Source organism: Cyprinus carpio, chromosome B1 (assembly GCF_018340385.1).
Source record: "Cyprinus carpio isolate SPL01 chromosome B1, ASM1834038v1, whole genome shotgun sequence".
Taxonomy (NCBI): Eukaryota; Metazoa; Chordata; class Actinopteri; order Cypriniformes; family Cyprinidae; genus Cyprinus; species Cyprinus carpio.
Window position 1 is genome coordinate 14,508,672 of NC_056597.1, and position 16,324 is coordinate 14,524,995.

Here is a 16,324-nt window from a genome sequence, read left to right on the forward strand (position 1 = left end):
TCAGAATCACCAACAAATTCTTGATATTAAAGTAAAATCCTATATGCTCTTCATGCCAGGGCCCATTATCTTTTAAAAATCTTTAATTAAATTGTGCTTAAATTTAATTAAATTGTGCTTAATTTGTTCACTTGGGAAATTACATTTTAACAGAGCCAACCTTGAATTGATTTAAAAAAAATGTATCTAAAGCTAACTTTAGAAACCTTGTATAGGTTTTTAAACTGCTCTTTTATACTATTTCAACTTGTTACTTCACTTGCTATGAAAATAGCGAAGAAAGCTAGCATAGTGTTAAAGCATCAACCAAACAAATCTTTAAAAGTAATTACTTTTGGAAAAAAAAATAAAGTTTGTTCTGAGATCAGTTTAGTAGTCAGCAAGTCGGTAACACTTTACCCTAAAGTCTTTGTATAATGCATTATGAAAGTAGTTTCAGTGCATTAATTATGACTTGTAATGCATAATAACACTTATCAATTCATTGTAACACTATGCATTTTAAATTCAGTTGTAATTATTTACGGCAAAATATAATGTATTACAATCCACATTATGAATAATTAGAATGTATAATACCCTTTAATAACCCTTTATAATGCATTATACATAGACACTTTTAGTAAAGTGTTACCAAGAAGTCTAATATCAGTCATTTGCAGATTCCACAGTTTGATATTTATGTATGCAAGACAATGATATTTAAACAATAAAGTGTAACTTAAGTGTACAAATACTTGGCATCTTTATGAACCTACATGAGAAAAGCATTGTGGTAATATAAGCATTTACTGTAGAGTTGATAACTATCAACTGGTTGATGATACAAAATCAAATATTGGAGCCCTAGTCTGTTTTGTTCCTTTTGTTAATTCTTTCTTTCTACATGTGGCTAAATTGCTGCACACCCCTGAGAGTAACCCTCTGAATCAGACTGAACACAAAAGGAGGAGATTGAGCTGAAAGAAGAGGGGGGTCATTTGCCTCTGCCAACATCAACAACAAAAGCAGCATTGTTTTACTCAAACTGCACTGAACAAAAAAAAAAAGAATACTTGAATGATTTTTCTTCTTCCTCTCCCAGGACGTACATTTCCCACTCATCCATATTTCAGCGCTCAGCTGGGTGCTGGCCAGCTGTCTCTCTATAATCTACTGAAGGCATATTCTCTGCTGGACCCAGAGGTGGGTTACTGCCAGGGCTTGAGTTTTGTGGCTGGCGTGTTGCTGCTCCATATGTGTGAGGAGGATGCATTCCACATGCTCAAATTCCTTATGTACGACATGGGCCTGCGGAAACAGTACAGGCCTGATATGATCATACTTCAGGTACAGTAACATTAACATTGTCACGTACAGTAGATGACATCAAATAGTATTTTTATCCCACTTAATGTTTTACACCTTGGTGTTGCTTTTGACACGTTGTAAAATGATGTACAAAAATGAAAAGAAGACTGTAGCCATATTAGTGGCTTTTATTCTACATAAGGTTGGTTTTCCTTTATGGTAGCTGCTATGTTTAGGTCACATGACCAGACAAATACTACTCACTTTATTCCAGTAAACAGTAGGTTATTAAGAATAATCTGTTTGTTTGTTTGTTTTTTCATTGAAGAAAAAAAGTGAAATGGTTTGGAATAACCTTGTTGAATTAATGATGATAGAATTTAGTTTTAGTACATAATTTGAAAGTGAAAGCGACGTGACATACAGCCAAGTATGGTGACCCATACTCAGAATTCGTGCTCTGCATTTAACCCATCCAAAGTGCACACACACAGCAGTGAACACACACACACCGTGAACACAGACATTCATGCTGCGGCACCCAGGGAGCAGTTGGGGGTTCAGTGCCTTGCTCAAGGGCACCTCAGTTGTGGTATTGCCGGCCCAAGACTCAAACCCACAACCTTAGGGTTAGGAGTCAAACTCTCTAACCACTAGGATTTATTTTAATAAATCCTTTTTAATAAACATTATGTGTAGGTTTATCAGTGATTGGATAAATGGTGAGTCCTGCCTAATCAAAATTGACTGTAAAGACATTTATAATGTTACAAAAAATTTCTACTTCAAACTAATTCCTAAAAAAGTTTAGAATTCTTTAATGTTCTCAGTGTTGATCATAATGAGAAATGTTTCTTGATGATTTCTGAAGGATAATGTGATCAGTTTTCACTAATGGCTGCTGAACAGTAATCTTTGCCATCACAGGACGGTTTTTAGATCGGGAAGAAGGAGGCAGGAACAAGCGAACATTTAAATAAAAACTTGAATAATAAAAAAACTCCTCCTTTTATCCTTCCGGAGCTCCTCCGTGGGACTCGAGACTGGTGAGTGGTGCAGGTGTCGCTCATTTTCAATTACTCCACCGGCCCCACGGCTCTCAGCCCCGCCCCACTAGTCACAATTTTAAAATATATTACAACAGAAAATGGTATTTTAAATTGTAGAATTTTTTCGTAATATTACCTATAGACCCTAGTATTAAAAAGTTATATATTTAAAATACATTTATTTCATACTAAGTAAAGTTCAAATCTATTAACACTCGAGACATACAGATATAAAAATTATAATTAACATTTATTTTGAGTATGACTTGTGCACAATGCACAATTCTAAATATTAACATTAAATGTGTTTTAATGTCACTGTTGATGAGGATTGTATGATCTTTGAATAATATTGGTCTTTAAATGCTAAATATTTAAAATGTACCTGAAGTATACTTGCAATAGTTCCACTTTAGAACCATCAAATATACTTATAAATGTACTTAGGCCCCGTTTACACTGTGTTTTTGTTTGAAAATGGCGTTTTAGAATGAAAACAATCCTCATCTACACTGGCGTTTCCGCCCACATATATAAACAATCACATTCCACACTACACAACCTAAAACGCATATCACGTGACCATTCATGCAGATACAGCCATAGATATGAATAGGTAGATTCCCTATTATTTAGATCGTTGAGGCGTCTACGTGCTTGGAGTGATCGAATGGGGAATCTACATATACATCTATGGGTACAGCAATGCGCATGATGTTATTGTTTACACCGTCGTCAAGAATATGCAGAGCAAATGTGGGCAGCCACACCATCGTTTTCAAAAGTCTCCGTTTTGGTCCGTTTACACTGAAACGCAACCCCGGAGTTTTCAAACTAAAACGGCGTCTGCAGCGTTTTCAAAAGTCTCTGTTTTCGAGGGTCAAAAACGCCAGAGTAGTATAAACGATAGGCGTAACCGTAGCAAAAGTTATGCGTTTTAAAACGAAAACGCACTAGTGTAAATGGGGCCTTAGTTGGTCTTCAACACTACTTCCGCACAATTAAAGTGCATTAAGTACAGAATCAGATGTTCCAATTGAGCAGACTTCAAGTATACCAATTTAGTATACCAAGTACAATTGGAGGGTATTTTTATGAAGTACATAAATACGTAAATGTATTTATAGTATACCTAGCATGAAATAAACGTATTTCAAATACATTTAAGTATATTTATTTTTTACTAGGGGAGGTATCCTGATTTCAGTGTGACCACGTTCTGGCCTACAAAATCAAAATGCAAAATACAAACAATGAGATTTTTGATTGTCACACTTTGTTTTCTCTGAATTTGAATATAGTTGAGCCAAACCCATATGTCTGAGTACAGATCATTGTTCTATAGACCTAATTTAAATTGTGTTCAGTTCACTTCATATTCAGTAATGCAATGCATTCCTTTATATTGCATTTACTGCAACCATAAATCAAATCAACATAATCAGTCAGATAATATGTAAGCTTTGACAGCTCTGATATAAATCAAGCAAAAAACAAACAAACAAAGCCAAGCATACAAGAAGAATCTGTTACGATAACTGTAAGCAGTGCTCAATAATGACATCACAACTAAGCAACATGGTTAAAGTTCATAAGATGAGAGAGATTGTTTTAGTGTGTTAGGATTAGGGTTAAACTATGCAGTTTAATTAGATGATAGCACTATTTTGTCAGCCATTTTTTATATTCTTCTGACAAAAAATTGTCAGTAACTGTTTTTCTCTTCTTTCTTTCTTAGATTCAGATGTATCAGCTGTCTCGTCTGTTGCATGATTATCACAGGGAGCTGTACACTCATCTGGAGCAGTACGAGATCGGCCCCAGTCTCTACGCCGCTCCCTGGTTCCTCACCGCCTTTGCGTCACACTTCCCTCTTGGATTTGTTGCTCGAGTGTTCGGTGAATGCACACACACTCAGACACTCTTCAATACACAAACACACTCAGTACACACTTCCAATCAAAACAAGTTCCTGAGGTGGCCCTTTACCACAGTGCTTTTTATAATTATACATTTAACAAACACGTCTATTTAAAGCAGGGGCAGTCCCTTTGGACAAGCTTCTTGCTCAAGGGCATAATAGTGAGTGGGTTTTGTTAGCAGCTCAGATGTTTAACCTCCAATCCATACCAGCCACAGATTAAAAGCATCTTCTAGTGAACTAAAAAGTAAAAAATGAAACCTTGTTTAGAGATATCAGCAGGCTGATCAGATGCCAGTGTGGTAGATAGTGATGGATTGCCATTCTCTCGATTTCCTTAGAAGTGTTTATGAAGATGGCCTACATGTTTTACATTCTTTTGTCTGGAAGAATACTATGGAACACATATAACAGCGCATTCTCTCTTTGTCGTTACCGTATACACTCAGGTGCACACGTATCTGCACGTACACAGACACACCCTGTCTGCAGAGAGATATTAACGAAATGTTGCAAGTTGGCATCAGTTTTCATCTTAAGGTGTGGTTTTTCAGGTTGGGGAAGAATTTTTGCACCTGGTTTTTTTTTTTATTTACTTTATTTCTTATTTTTCTCTCTTAAGTGGTGACTGCTATTGCACATGCTTTCTTAAAACCCTTAACCTTAAGTCTTTTTTGTCGCATATTTCGCCCTGAATCATTTATGCTACTTCCATGGATAATACTTGAAGTCATGCTTCTTATTTATATAAATAACAATTGAAAAGGCAGCTGCAGTCCGAAAAGAAAAAATAATAAACAAGTCACTCTGTATCAGATTCTAGAAAATACAAAGGTTCAGGGAAAAAAAATAGTTTTAGAACAGTAAAATTACAGTATACATGATGGTATTAGTCCTAAAGTTACTACTAAAGGTTTTTATATAAAGTGTACATTCTGCGATTTGTTGCTGAATACAATTATTCTGATGAGGTTTCAATTGACAGTCTGTCCTTCACCATTTATTATTTCATAATGTTAAATTCTCTGACTGTCTTTATCCTTTGCATCACACTTTATCTTCTGTGGACATGCTAAAGTTAATTATGCATAGTAATCACAATCACTGATGCCTAACGACTGGCGCTAACTTTGTTTTGCTTAATCACAGTTCCGTGACACTGTGTGTGTGGTGTGATTATAAGGAATGTCACTGACCTTGTGACACACAAACTCACATACCTTTTTCCATGTGTAATCGCTTGAACCATCTTGAAGAATCTTGTTTTACACACACTGACTTGCACATACATTCTACTGACACACACATACACCTATAAACAAATAGACAACTCTCAACAATTCTGTTATTTCTTCTGCTTTTCTTGTTGTTGAATATATATATATATATATATATATATTACAGCATGACATTGAGAAAAAAATAACTATTAATATTAAATAAAGTATTATATTATTTAGTTTTATTCAGTATTGTTTTTAATCATAATCCACAGCTAGGTGGGCATTAAATGATTTTAAAGCATGATTTTGAGGCAAAAAAATCACCCTCTGCATATTAGATATGTATTATTATTATTATTATTATTATTATTAATAATTATCAATATCATATTTTTTTATATTTATATTTTTTATATTATACTTTTATTTTAAAGGGGTCATATGACCTTGCTATGGAAGAACATTATTTTGTGTATTTGGTGTAATGAAATGTGTTTATGCGGTTAAAATGAAAAAAAAACAAAACATTATTTTCCACATACTGTACATTATTGTTTCTCCTCTATGCCCCGCCTTTCTGAAACGTGTAGATTTTTTACAAAACTCATCCTTCTGAAAAGCAAGGTGTAAGCTGATTGGCCAGCTATAAAGTGCATTGTGATTGGCCGAATACATCAAGTGTGTGACGGAAATGTTACGCCTCTTAATATATTGTGATGCCGTGCCCCGGCGCGACGAGACAAAACCAATAAAACCCATTACAAATGAGGCATTTGTTGCATCCAGTGGGGACATAATTACTGATTATAATGACTTATACTGTCTTTTTACACGTTGCGTTGCATCACACCGCATAAATATAAAATCATGTCTGCATTTTGTGATTGGAGAAATGACAAACAACAAGCGCTACTCTACACTGCTCAAAACTCGCGTTTGAATAGTCAGTGTCAAATTCTTTAAATATGAAAACATACTTTGTGGTCTACTCTCCCAGGTTAAAGAAACAGTCCTCCATAAAATTTGTTGCACACACTCAAATATTTGGGTTGAACTGTTCTGGAACAGTGTTGTAAATACAACTTAACCACTGATTTCTAGTTGTGTCCTCTTTTGGAAGGCCAAAGTATTTTCCCTTTCACAACAAAACACAGCATCTCCACGACATGGCAGCGGCGGCGGGAGCAATACAATAGCGAAAATCAAAGTTACGCCTTCTTTCTTTGCGTGAACATTTGGGCGGCATTATGAAAATCTTCCCACATCATGAGACTTTAGTCTTTGCAACTTTAGTGATCTTATCTATTCACAAACAACTTGTAACACTCCAAAGAGAAAGGAAAACTTTGAAATTGCATCATATGACCCCTTTAAAAAAACGAATAATTTAAATGACAAAAATTTTGATTTGTGAAGCAGTTTAAATCATTTATTTTATTTTTTAAGAGTTTTATTTTTTAGTTATATAGACAACATTTTAAATAATTTTAATATTACAAATGTATTGTTTATATGGCATAAAATGAAGTAACTGTTTTATGTATATCATTAATAATTATCGTTTAACTGTTCTCTGCCAGGATTCTAATACCAGTTTAACCATAATGTATTTGTTACGAGGCATGCTGTTAATAGACTATTGAACTTCATTTGTGAACATAAAAAAAATTTTTTTTTGTATTACTATACACTATTGTAGTAAAATGTTCTTTCTGCTATCTTCAGATGGATTATTTGAAATAAACTGAAAAGTATTTATTGATTTTGTCTTCCAGACATGCTGTTCCTTCAGGGATCAGAGGTCATCTTCAAGGTGGCTTTGAGTCTTCTTGGTAGCCACAAGCCTCTAATTCTGCAGCATGACAATCTTGAGTCAATTGTCGAGTTCATCAAAACAACCTTACCCAATCTCGGTCTTGTGCAAATGGAAAAAACAATCAATCAGGTAACATCATTGTCAGTGTTAGGGTGCACTATACCTGCATTCCAAAAAGACGTCCAATTCGCATATGCACTTTCACTTGCGCTAAGTGTCAAGGCGGTGGCACATTTGGGTGTGGTTTCTATTTGTGCTTTTGTGGTGACAGCAATATACGTGTGTCTTTCCCTACACAATCAACACATACTCGTGCTTGGGTGTGTCCTGTGTTCCTCTTCATATGTGGTTTTGCATAAGTACTAGTGTCATCTTGAGCTCGGCACAAATAATAGATGGAGTTAGTAAAGTATGGGTGTTGCTCAGTGTGTGTCTGTGCATGTATGTGTGTTTTATGTCTGAAACGATGTGTTTCATGAAAGAAATTTGCCACAAGTTCTCTCCCATCTCTTGAATATGTTAAATGATGCCCAACCATGTACAATTAATTAGATTTAGCAGCAAGAAAATAATTTACATAAAGCAAGAGTAACAACATGAACAAGTGTGATAAGTAAAACCAAGTATCTCTTTATTGACTATTCAAATTGATGAATTGAAAAAATTTTGCGCTAATCTCTTATAAAAAATTTATAGGAAAATATTTTAAATGTTTATTTTTAAACATTTATTTTTATTATGCTTAATTTGCTACAGTACAAATTTCTGATCTTTTTTTTTTTCTTAAAAAAAAAAAACAGTATATTGTTTAAAGATCTTTGATTTACTTAGATGTCAAGAAAGTATGTGTGAGCACCTTCCACTTTTTAGGAATTTATGACACTATAAAACAAGACACAAGTTGTGAGGAGCTTGAACACACAAAGGGCATATGTTTTCACTTTGTTGTTTTTGGATGCTGGATGATCATTCATCAGTAGAGTTTTTTAGACAGCCCCCTCTCTCATCTTACAAACTGAAGTTTGTCTGCGCACACACACACACAAAGAAACATGCTTTGACTTGCTCATCTTTGACATTCTCAACTTGTATATTTGTACATGTCTCCTTGTTAGGTGTCTGAGATGGATATCAGTAAGCAGCTGCAGGCCTATGAGGTGGAATATCATGTTCTTCAGGATGAGCTCTTGGATGGTCCCTCCACTCTCAGCCACTCACAGCGCGTGGCCCAGTTGGAGAAGACCAATGGAAGCCTCAGACAGCAAAACTTAGACCTCCTAGAGGAGCTTCAGGTGGCCCATACTAACACAAGCAGAATCCCTTTATATAATTGCATTCACGTAGATTAAAGGCTTATTCACACTGTATCTGAATTTTCAGCAATACCATAACAAAATTTCAAAGTGAAATGCATGCATGAACTCCACTTCATTTTTTTTTTGTATTTGTTTTGCCTCTTTTGCTTTATTTGTTTTCTTGTTTTGTTCTGTTTCAGTGTGGTTTGTGTGCTTTTTATTTCTTGTTTTATATAATAAGATATAAGAATAGTTTCCTTGCAAATATTCTTCCTATATATTTTATACATATTTCAAAGTGAAATTGTGCATATTTATGAACTAAGCACAGCATCTGTAATATTGCACTGCAAAACTTTTTTATTATTGCTTTATTATTTATTTGTGTACTTTTTCTTTTCTTTTGGTTTGATTTGTGTGCTTTTTTTGTATTTTTTGTTTTAAATTATTTATTCAATTATTTAAACTCATCAAATATAGTGTGAATTGTTTCATTGCAAAAATACTTAAATATTTTAGACTTTATATTGACATTGCATTTGGCTTGGACTGAACATTTATCTACTTCCATCAGGGTGCCCATGCAAAGATCAGGTGGCTGGAGACTCGTGTGGACGGCCTGGTGAATCGAGAGGCTGAGCTACAATCGGAGGTAAAGACTCTCCAGCAGGAACGGACAGAGCTGCAGCAGACTGTATCCAAACTCAGAGATCTCCTCAGCAGTCTGGGTATAAACAGCTCCTTCCCTGACCAGGAAAACCTCACCAACACAAGCAACAATCAATAACTCCGGCAGTTCGGATACACAGTCTAGTCTTTATAAACACTCAACAGTCCTCACCAGATCTGCTATCAAGCTCCTCCTGTAAGTAAGGTGATGCCATCTTATTGGAGGTGGACAGGTAGGTTTCCAGGGCACTGAAGATCCTTCACCTTAGATCTTCTTAAAGAGCTGAAACAGTGTCTTTTAGAGTATCTCGCCAGAACTGATCAAACAACCTAAAAGATCAAAACATTAAACAGCTCAGAAAAATCGATAAGATTTTCTCCCTTTCTGGTTCGTATGGCATTAGTGACTGACGTTTACTTTATGGACTGATAAATTCTGGGTCAACATTTTTAATCCACTCTTCTTTTTACACTCCCTGCTGTTGTTAACATGGCATAGACCCCAACAAAGCCTCTAAGGTAGATTTGATTGGCGTTCAGGCATCAGATTGACAGTTCCCCAGTAAGCACTGAAAAGCCCGCTGAAAGGCTATGGATAAAAGCACTCTTGCTGTGCAGCGTATTGTTTGCACTCTGTTCGTTCTTTGTGTGAATGTTTGTATGTGAGCATGTATGTATGTTGAAATCTATCATTGTATTCCAGTGCAATATAAATTAAATAAGACAACCCTTCAGTACACTGTAAACCTGCACAATCTTCTGTTCTAACAGAAATCAAAGAGGAGCTCAAATCTGAGTGCATTTCAATTAACAGAGAAGCGTTTCATACATATTTTCATCTGAGACTCAGACCGAATGCTGCTGATTTACTCAGAAATCACTTGATCTTAAGAGAAAATCCTCACTCACACTTTCCCGAAATAACATTTTAACTATTCAATCAATAGTCAGTCCGTTTCATTGCTACACCAAAAATGCAAAACTTCACATATAAGCACAGTATCCACCAGTTTGTTCATTTGGATTTTGAGGTCTCCACTAATGGCGTTTTAGCTACTTGGCTGCACTGCTGTTGATATGGTACTCACTGAACCAAAGCTCTGATTATATTTTAGGACTTTCTCTGTGACAAACCGCACGTGTTTGGTGCATAGATGTGTGTGTTTGTCTGAACGCATTGTACGTGAGTGTTTGTTTAAATGCACGTTCAAGAGTTGTCACCTCACCTCCGTATTTGAGTGTGAAATGTTTTGGCAGATGGAAATTAAGGGGTGTGTGTGAATGAGAAAGAAAACAGATCATCTTGCATCATTTGCATGACAATATGTCTTTACCCTTTGACCTCATGTGCTTTTCTGGAGAATTCCATTTGTGTTCCCCAATGTTGGAAAGACGGATGCTGTAAAAACATCATTCTTGATGCTTTATTTTTATTGGTTTTTATTGAGAGTATTATTCTTATTATATGCATTAAAAACATTTTAAAAGGATGCTAGTTATATTGATTTATTGCTTTACAGTGTTCGTTTCCCTTTGATTGTTTGAGTGTGTGTGTGTCGTACCAAAAAGCAGTTCCATGTAATGCACTGGTCTATTGAATCCGATGTTCTCTTGAATCAGACTTAAGATTCACTATGCAACATTGCATCTGGTTTTGACTGGATCTAAAGTAAGTACTAGTTAGGTAAGTTCTAAGTAAATTTCTATCGGTCTCAGTACTGAAAGTATCTGTATGAGCTGTTCCTTAAATAAAATAATGCATCTAATTCTGCTCTTTAACATGAACAAATTAAGTTATATATGGACAAAAGTATTAGGAAACCACGTTTAATGATATTGTAAATACAGTACATAGACAGTAATATGAATTTGGACCCACTTCACAGCTGGTTCCACTCTTCTGAGAAGGCTTTCTACAAGATTTTGGAGTGTTTTTGTGGGAATTTTTGTCGATTCATCCAGTAGAGAATTTGTGAGGTCGAGACTTATGGTGGACAAGAGGTCCTAGCTCATTGTCTTCTTTCCAGTTCATCCCAAAGATATAAAATGGCATTCACTAAACTGCTCCCACAAAGTAAGAAGCGTTCTTCCACACTTCCAGACTCATCCAACCATGATTTTATGGATCTTGCTTTATGCACTTGGACATAGACAAGCTGGAAAGTTCCCACAAAGCTGGAAGCATAGCACTTTTAAAATGTCTTGGTATGCTGAAGCATTAAGATTTCCCTTCACTGGAAGTAAGGGACATAGCCCAACCCTTGAAAAACAGCCCCATACCATTATCCCTCCTTAACTAAACTTTACAGCTGGCACAATGCAGTCAGGCAGGTAAAGTTCTCCTGGCATCTGCCAAACCCATGAACTGCCAAACAGAGAAGTGCAATTTGTCACTCAACAGAACAGGTTTCTTCAGAAAAGTTGCCTTCTATTACAGCAACTACGCTCTTCAGAACGCCCCATTTTTTTTGCCAATTTGTAAAAAAATAAATATAGACTGCATTGCAAGGTGCTTGGTAGCCATTTACTTCGATGGTGTTTCTTTTTCCATGCTGAGGATGTAAGTGGCTACTATCAACTGTTTGATTAGCAACATTCTTCAAAATAGCATCTTTTTTGAACAACGCAAGAAAGCAACTCAATCAGATTTGGCAAAGCTTAAATCTTTGCAAACAGTTTGGTATTAATGTAAGGATAAGCAGAAAACAAAGTGAAATCTTTTCAGTTCAAATGGGATACTGATTGTATTTTTTTCCCATGCATAGAATTCAAGAGTCTGTTTGTGTGTGTATATGATCACATTTAATTAAAATGTAAAAAATAGCATTGAAGAATTTTAATATAAATCAGTTCAGATTTATTTAGACATAAGATAAATTGGTAGACTATTGTATATTGGCTTTCATTTGGGTTCTGAACCGAAATAAGTTTTTCAAGAATCCTGTAATAGGCTATTAATAACCTAAACCGATTGAAGAAAGTGCTGTCATGATGTGTTTGTGTTGGACATGAATGCGACATGAGACATCAGCTCTTACACAACATTCATTAGTGCTCATCAAACATTTCTTAAGCCATTTACAAAGTGTGTCGTAACTTCAGCCCTGGAATCTGTGTAATGTGCAGTAGCCTACAAGATTTTAATCCACCATCTATGATCAAAGCCAAAAGACTGTAGATGCACACATTACTTAATAAGAGGTGCATATTTAGATACTTCTTCCAAAAGCATAGAAGTGATGGACCATTTTATACAGTGATTTATAATAGAACTGTGTAACATGAGTGTAGCAATATGATTTATTTTTTTCTTTGTTTCTCAATCATGTTAACTAAGAACAAAGTGCTGTAGAGCTTGTTCCTTTGCTGTCTTTTGCTTGCCAAGTGTCCAAGCTTTCCAGGTACAGTAAGTGGCAGTTAAGCTCAGTTTAACCATCTAAAATTAATTCAGAACAAAGTGTGCTAACGCACACGCGCGCACAACCTCCCACTCTCGCTTTCTCACCTGTCTTTAATTTCACTTAAGTCTAGCTCCGTTGTTTTGTGAGATGGCTCAAATGCTTTTTTAAATCTACATATCTTTTCATAAAAGAGGCATCAAGACTAGTTGCTGGCAAAGCCATCATTCTGTTGTTCAGCTTCCTTGTCACTTTTCCTTTACTTACTTTTCACACCCATTTTTCCACTTGGCAACAATAGTGATTTGTAGGTTTGCCACGCCTGTCTGTTTTTTGTGTGTGTGTGTGTGTGTGTGTGTTTGCTTGTGCAAAAGTCACCATCATGTTGTGAGAATGGCTGGTTGGCAGGGCATTGGTGTGCAGTTGAGAAGGTAGTCCAGTTTTATTATAAACATAATAAACCTGATAAAGTGGGACTGTTGTCATTTAAATATGTTTTTAAGTTTAATCCTCTTTGTCCCATGAGAATCCTAAGGCTGCATGTTTTTAAGTGCTGTGGTTTAAAAACAAATGATTTTAAATCGTTCAAGTGCAAAAAGCATTGAAAATGTTGTCCAGGGATGCTAATCAATGTCTTTGGGATCATTAGAAAATCACAGGCAGGTGACTTTTATCAGGGTTGGAGCTAAACGCTGCAGCGCATTCGCCCTCCAGGGCAAGGTTTGAGGAACCCTGGTATAGGCTATATGCGCACTGTTAGAGAGACGGTTTTAGCACACACACCTGAAACGCACACACGTTAAGACATTTCTCACACAGAGCGTGAGTGTTAAATGGTCAAATTGGCCATTTTTTGGCCATTTTATCCTTGTAAGTAAGTCTAGGTGAACATAATCAGTTGAGAAAGAAAATGTGTATATTAGATTTGTGCATTCAGTTGTAAAGTGACAGCAGCCTTATAGCTAAACTTGGTGTTATCCAGGGGGGCCGTAAAGGTACTTGCACAACGAGTCCGAAATTTTATATGCATTTTTCTTTTTCTTTTTTTTTTAAATTTGTCTTCCTTTCCTATCAAAATGTTTGCTACGGATGCGAAAATGCAGAAAATCGAACCTGATCCAATTTTTTTTTGACAGACAAAAGTTTCGGATGCAGTGTGTAAACGTGATTGACGCAAGGTGAGGTCGTATTTATTTTTTAACGTGCAAAAATGTCAGATGAGAATTGGTGAACAAAGACCTTAATGGGGAAATGTTTGGATGATTTCAATGAACCAACGAGAGGGGGGGGCCTGAATGCGATTTCTACTGAGTGGAACATGGAATGTGATTTCTAACCCCCATTATTTCTAGGGCTTCAAGTTTTCCACGTAGATCTATTTCATTTGTTTTAGTTCTATAGTCCTTATTTCACTAATCTTGAAATATTCCTATTTTAATAAAATATAAAATAATAAGTTAAAAAATTAAATATGTACTTGACACACAAACAGACCACTAAAAAAAAAAAAAATGCATGAAGCTAAATAGCCAGTACAATAATAATATATTAAGTAAATAAAAAAATAGATAACTAAGTAAATAGATTAAGGGGAAAAAAGAGAAACTTGTAGTGTAACCAATTTCATGAGGTCCTACTAGAAGCTGTATCATATTTACCATGGCCATTATTATTTTCATCTCACCACCTGCTTGCTACAACTGTGGATTACAGAAATGCTACCCCCCATCATTTATCAAAATAAATATCAATCCTCCCATGTAGACTGCAGTTTTTTAGTGCTACCTCCCGTCCCAAACCGAAAGCCAAGAGAGTGTTAGATTTTTTTTTTTTTTTGTAAAATTGAAATGGATGATGAGAATTATGAAATTTCAACGGTATCAAATGTTTTGTGTAATCATTTTAGGAAGGGGGTTCCTCTTGAAGGGGCTCATATTTGGGGTTGATTTGATGTATAATTTATGTTATACAGCAACATTTAATACTCACTATTTAGGGCTTATTTAATAAGCCAAGTGCAATAGTAATATAAAAACATTCATATTCATGTTAATTTCCTGCTTAAAATAAATGCATTAAAAGAAGTAAAAATGTACTAGACATATTTATTTTAGGAGCACAGAGGGCAGAGAGACATGTACACTCATATGGGATGGTCAGGAAACAATCTGCCCTGCCTAAGCTATATGTGCACGGAGGAAATGTGGCCCAGTACAGCATCTGAACACACACACACACCAACTTTGCTCATATAGACACACCCAAACCTCCCTGGTTTTATTTCAGCCTATCAGGACATTGAGGTCACATCCAAAATGTGGCAAGGGACCCATTGGGTGACCCATCCCTCCCTTTTCTTCTATTTCCTTCTTTTAGTCAAGCTTTCTCTGTTTTTTTTTTTTTCTTTTTCTCTCTATTCTCCTGTGTCTGATGCAATTCAAAGTTAATTGGTTCCAACCCCAAATGTTCATGTTCATCTGTTGTTTCTGCTGCAACAATGACACAAAAAGTTCCTGGCAAAAGACGGATTAAAGACCTAATGTTATACAAACGCAAATATTTCACCACTACGTAAATATACATGTTGTTCGAAACGCCTCATAAATCTTTTTTCCTCATGGTTTGTTTATTCTCAAATGCTTCCGTAAGTCAGCTTTTTGTGTAGAACCTATGACACAAAAACTGAAAGTGCAAGTAAACGATGTAAAACGAGCACAGGCAAATGTCTTCTTTTGATAGGAGGTGTATGGAATGCATTAAGAACTAGTTAGTGCACATCGCTTCAGTTTTTTGTCCAAACGAGTTGCTCTATTTCTTAGGTTATCAGACACCACACCTAGTTTACGCAAAAATGGGTGGGGTGTCACAATAGAAACTGTTAATATAGTTTCATTTGATTCCTTTGTATTCAAAGAAATTTGTTCTGCACTTTGGTTTTGATTAAGATAAACATTTCAAAATCATGTCTCACAAAGGCAGTTCTAAGTGACAATTCTCTAAATTAAAATTTTCTAAATGCAGAATTTGGATGAATTAAAATAGATATTTTGAATTAAGTCAATTATAGGATTAATTGGGCGAATTAATGAATATAATTCTTTTTTTTATTATGTATTTATTTATATTTATTAGATATAATTTCATAGAATTACACTACCAATCAAATGTTTGGTTTAATTAAGATTTTGTAATCTTTGTGTCTAATCAAGTCTCTTGCATTTATTTGATCAAAAATACAGTAAAACTAATGAAAATTCAGAGCTGCGTCACAGAAATAAATTATACTTTAAAGTATATTAAAATAGGAAACCAACATTAGAAATTGCAATAATATTTCACAGTATATATTGTTTCTTTTCTGTATTTTTGGTCAAATAAATACAGCCTTGATGAACTTAAGAGACTCTATTAAAAACATTAAAACATTGAACAGCAGTGTATATAATTACAATCTAAAATAAGTGTTTTCTATTCAAATATATTTTCAAATATTACTTCAGATATTTACTCTAGTCTTCAGTGTCATTTGATCCTTTAGGAATCATTCTTATATGCTGATTTGGTGCTCAATTATTGATAATTGTTATCAATGGTTTGTAATTGTTATTATTATTATTATTTTTAATAGCCTACTTCATTGCAAAAATCACCTCTTTACCAGTT

General features: G+C 35.2%; 1 protein-coding gene across 1 annotated transcript in view; it reads left to right on the top strand.

Annotated features, from left to right (window-relative positions):
- The window catches only part of LOC109060471 (TBC1 domain family member 1-like), a 57,802-nt gene extending 47,049 nt beyond the window's left edge, over positions 1-10,753 (top strand). Inside the window, 5 exon segments of the mRNA XM_042716668.1 lie at positions 1,085-1,329; positions 4,078-4,237; positions 7,259-7,428; positions 8,415-8,591; positions 9,169-10,753. Coding sequence (XP_042572602.1) covers positions 1,085-1,329; positions 4,078-4,237; positions 7,259-7,428; positions 8,415-8,591; positions 9,169-9,381 — 965 coding nt within the window. The 3' untranslated portion in view covers positions 9,382-10,753.
- The last annotated feature ends 5,571 nt before the right edge of the window (positions 10,754-16,324 follow it).